The 4,948-nt window shown below is 51.3% G+C and overlaps 1 protein-coding gene across 1 annotated transcript; it reads right to left on the reverse strand.

Annotated features, from left to right (window-relative positions):
• Positions 1–404: 404 nt before the first annotated feature.
• On the reverse strand, positions 405–4,686 carry LOC103583485 (probable palmitoyltransferase ZDHHC14). Its single transcript, XM_008564784.1, has 2 exons — positions 4,627–4,686; positions 405–1,630 (listed from the first exon to the last, which is right to left on the reverse strand). Exons 1-2 carry the CDS (start codon positions 4,684–4,686, stop codon positions 1,229–1,231), a joined length of 462 nt encoding a protein of 153 aa, XP_008563006.1. The 3' UTR covers positions 405–1,228.
• Between the last annotated feature and the right edge of the window lie 262 nt (positions 4,687–4,948).

Raw genomic sequence — 4,948 nt, forward strand, 5'->3', positions numbered from 1 at the left:
ACGGTGTCCCTTCTCCCTGAGCATCCCCTCCCCTCTGCCTACCATAGATTAACGGCTGCACGGCGATCTGCAAATGTAGAGCAAATTCTGCTACGAATGTGTCAAAAAAAAAAATAGATGATTAAAGGAGGGGGAAAAACTGATGAAAAGCTAGTCCCTTATCTAAGAAATCATCCTGCAAATACCTCACAATTAAAAAATTTGGTTTTTGGCTGTTCTTGGGCCATTACTCTCTAGGGGTATTCCAATAAAAACAAACTCTCCCCAGGACATCCAGATGATTTGTTTTCACTTAAGCTGTTAAGGCTACGTGTACGCAGATCCAAAGTAACAGAGGACGTCATTTTATTGGCTGTCCACAGGGAGTTTCATCACACGAGGAGGTGACGACTGTGTGGCGGGAGCGGCACAACACAACACCTCGTCTAACTACTTAAAGAAGGTTAAGGGACACTGGAGGTGACAAAGCCCTGGCAGCTCTCTGCAGCCCAGGTGCCACCTCACTGTGGAGAGCTAATGCTGAAGAAGCTGATGACTGAAGACCATGTCCATTGGTTTCACTGTGTTGCACTGTCTTCCAACAAAACAGCACTTGAAAATTCACAAAAGTAAAAAAAACAAAGGAAAAAAGAAAGAAAGAAAGCAGCAATTCCTTTGGAATACCAACACCACTGTAACAGACTGCAGCGTGGCATGCAAATCCATGTCTGGTGGTTTTTTTACCCTTTAGGGTTTTTTTTGTTTTTGTTTTTAATTAACAAATGGAATGGCATGTCTATTTCAAATATTAGTAGCTTAACACCTAAGTGCAATTCCAGTCTGGCCACGAGTGTCAGAAACCTCCCGTGCATCTGTCATGAGGCAGCAGACACACCGTAGCATCCAGGCCACCTCTTTTCTCCTCAGGCCCTGATTCGACCCCTGCAGGCTCTTCCCTCCCCAGGCCCCGATCAGATTCCAAATGCCTGGAAACAGCCACTTCTCTATTTCATCTCTGTCAAAATGCTCAGGGTGGGGAGGAAAATTCAAAGAAATCCAAGCTCTCAGCAACTGGGTCCTGCCGGCCCCCTGGCATCAGATGGGGCTCCACTCACTCTCCAACTGGTCTCTGCACCCAGACCTGAGTGGTCACCTTCACCATGTTATTCAGTCGGGAGAAGGTCGCTGTGGGACACACCCACCACCTCCGTGGAAGACCTGGGCAGTCCCCCAGGGCCTGGCCGGCATGTCACACGGAGCTGAGCTTCACCAGGCCTCGCACTGAGTCCTCGTGCAGGGTGTCCTGGCTGGCCAGGCCCAGGATGTGCATGGTGCGGCTGTGGGCCAGGGGGCTGCCTGCTGCCAGCAGCCTGGGGGGTGAGGGCGCCTCATCCGGGGTCAGGAACTGGTGGCCCACGTGCTCGTCCTTCAGGGGCATTATGTCAGTGAGTGTGGCCTCGGTGGTGAGGTTGGGCAGGGAGGAGGGCGGCGTGGGCTGGCCCAGTGTCAGGCTGGCACAGGGCGTGCCCAGGCCCGGCTTCCCAGGCAGGTGCAGCTCGTTGCTGGTGAGGCTGGGCTCGCTCTGCAGCAGGGGCATGGCTGCGGCCTGCAAAACGAATTTGGTGCTCTGAATGCACTGGTCTTGGTCGAACTGGAGAGCAGGAGGAGCCAGCAGAGAGAAGGCGGAGAGGAGGTGGGCAGGGGTGGAGAGGTGGGGGAGGGTGGGATGTGAGAAGAGAGAAACCGTTATTGACACCCGGGTCAGACAGAGGCAGGAGCGTGCACAGTAGCCTGGACGCAAGCGGAGAGACCCCAGCACACGGCAAAGTGCCAACACCTGGCACCTAAATAACCTGTGCAAAGAAATAGTCACCCACAGGTACCCAGTTGACCTTCAGGCTAGGATGCCCGATTTAAAGGATGAAATTTGAAAACAACCCCATGGACAGTGTCATGGGCTTTTATCACCTACAGTGATCTGAGGTGCCTGTTTCTTGTATGCTAAGAGCCCTTTTTTTAACCACGTGGTTTTAAAAATACATGGGCTTGCACACCCATGTTCATAGCAGCATTGTTCATAAAAAGCCAAAAGGTGGAAGCAACCCACATGTCCACTGACAGACATAAACTGGATAAACAAAATCAGGTGTTTACACGCAATGGAACATCACTCAGCCTTAAAAAGGAAAGAAATTCTGACACATGATACCATATAGGTGAACCTTGAGGACATCATGCTAAGTAGAACAAGCCAGTCACAAAAGGACGAAACGACGCGAGTCCACAGATGTGAGGTCCCACAGTAGTTAAGCTTCGTAAAGAGAAGGGGCGGTGGGGAGGGAATTAGGGAGTGCGTTTAACGGGTGCAGAGTTTCAGTTTGAAAATATGGAAACGTTCTAGAGACGGGTGGTGGTGATAGTCGCACAACAACGTGAATGTACTTAATACACCGAACTGTACACTTAAAAATGGTTACAATGGTAAATTTTATGTTATGTCTAATTGACCACAAAAAGAAAAGAAAAATACAGAAAATAAGCAGAAGCCCTGGAGGGCCTGCTCAGACTGTTCTCTAAAGCCCTAGAATTCCTGCTGCTGAATGTTCATGAGCTTCATGAACCTTGAATTAAGCTTCTGTGGTCTGCTAACACCAACATTCCAGAAGATGTTTCCTTTCCTTTCAACTGCTCTTAAATCATATCACATCTATCCGCTGTCCTCTGTTTCCCTTCACTCACTGGGCAAGGAATGTGGATCCCTGAGAGCTCTGCAAACCCTCCCTGTGAGCTATGGGCAAGTTTCAGAACAGCTCGAAGAGGCCTCACGGGGCTGGGAAACTCGGTGTGAGCCTGCGCAGTACCTGCTGAGTGTGCTGCAGAAGCAGCTTTTCTGTGGGAGGAAGACGAGGTGCGGATGGGAGGTTGTGACCCTACGCTCAAGCTATACGCTGGGGGCTCCTCCGCATCCACAGAAGTTCTCAGAACAAGCACGTCTCCTTTCTTTACAAACGAAGACCCCAAGGCGCAGACGGTTAGGCCTGCTCGAGACCTTACAGATGAAAGCAAGGGACAGATCCAGGATTTGAAGCTGGGATTGTCCGACTGCAAACCTTTTCCCACTACTGCCCATTTGACACACAGCAGGTGCCTAATAAATGCTACCTGGCTTATTATCCCCTCCTTTTTTTCATAGCTCTAGAGTGACTGAAGAACCACCTGCTAACAGCTTTGTGACTGAAGAGCTCCTGACAAGAGGCATACCCAGAACTGCCATCTCTCACCCACCTGCCGTCACAGAAGCAACCAAAGCGAACACGAGAATGCAGCCCTGGGAGGCACAGAGAGGTCCTCTGAACTCGGAATCCTGAGGCCTTTATGTCATTTGCTGCAGTGAGTTCCCTTCCCAGGCTGATGGAGTTCTTTCTAAATCGCGAGTGGCAGGCCATCCCTACCCCGCCCCCCAAGTCTACACGAGAAGGTTGAAGAACTGCAGTCTCTAAGGAATTTGCAGGTTTTAGAAATTCAGAGACTTTGGTTCCAGACAAGAGTCAAGCTCATGGTGGAACTTTAAAGAGGGAAAACAAGTCTCAGGGAAGATCTCGATGTTCTGTCTTCGCTTTACTGCAGTCAGTGGAACTCCAAAACACGGAGAAGCTGGGGAAGGCATGCAGGGTGGGAAGGGCTGGGGAGGGAGTCTGGGCTACTCCGAGGAGATAAAAAGCACATTAAAAAGTACTGGAAAGGGGCTGACTGCTGAGCATTCACAATCCTTTAATGCACTCATTTTTCCCAATCATCACCCAAATCGTTTGTGCCGCAGCAGTGCTTTCCCGAGCTGTCAGGTGGGCAACCGAGTAGCGGCTCTGATCTTGCAGGGCTTTTCAGCTGGGGTGCCATCCTGTCTGGTGGCGATACGAGCCGCGAGACTGTCAGGCTGCAGACAGCCCTGGTCTGAGCAGGTCTGCTCGCACCCTCCGATGCTGTCAGCCCCGTTCAGGTCACTGGCTCAGTCTTGACAGGGCAGAGGCGGCGGAGAGCAGCCTTGCTGATTAAACGTTCATCTTCTGGAAACTACGACAGGGTTTGGATAGACTGTGCTTTGCAAAGAATGTTTTATGAAAATCACCATTTAACATCCTTACTGACAGAGAGTGCGAGCTACTGCAGTGCTGGCTCCCACGTCCTGGGGTCAGGGGTCAGGGGGCAAGCTGCCCCTGCCAACGCCCGGGCTGAGGGCCAGGCTCGGGGCTCACTGCAGCAGCCGTGCCGGCCTTGTCTTCACCTGACCCCTCTGGAGCCCTAGCTGCTCATCCCGATACTCTTTGTCCACACAATACCCCAGCTCTCAGGAAGCAGGAAATTGCAAATTAGATTTGCTTGTCTCTGCTGACCTGAAGAAAGCTTTTTTTTTTTTTTTTTGAAAACTAATAGGCAAATTCTATTTTACGGATCAGCCCAAGGACTTCTGACCGGCTCTTGCAGGCTCATAGAAAAATACGTTGGACGTTAGAGGCGGGCGCCACCATCCCTTCCTCTCTCCTGCGCTGTCCTGTTTCCTCTTCTGTGCTCCCCCATCATTACCCCTTTCCTCCTCCCTGACCACTTCTCTCAAGGCTCAGCCTGGCCCCAGAGCTCGTGGGCACCCACCAGAACCTTCGGGGGTGAAGTGGCCGCCAACAGTGGCCCGTTCAGTTCCTGAGAGCTCATGTTCCCTGGAAGTGTTGATGTGGAGGCTGAAGTGCCTCCTGACACGTTAAGATACTGACATCCCTTTGCTGACTCAAAACAAGGAAAACGCAGGCCTAGGGGCCGAGCCCGTGGTGCACTCGGGAGAGTGCGGCGCTGGGAGTGCAGCAGTGCTCCAGCCGCAGGTTCAGTTCTGTATAGGGATGGTCAGTGTGCTCACTGGCTGAGTGTGGTGAGGCCGGTCACAAAAAGGACAAAAAAAAAAAAAAAAAAAAAAAAAAAA

The sequence above is a fragment of the Galeopterus variegatus genome, unplaced genomic scaffold, assembly GCF_000696425.1.
Source record: "Galeopterus variegatus unplaced genomic scaffold, G_variegatus-3.0.2 Scaffold23474, whole genome shotgun sequence".
NCBI classification, from domain to species: domain Eukaryota; kingdom Metazoa; phylum Chordata; class Mammalia; order Dermoptera; family Cynocephalidae; genus Galeopterus; species Galeopterus variegatus.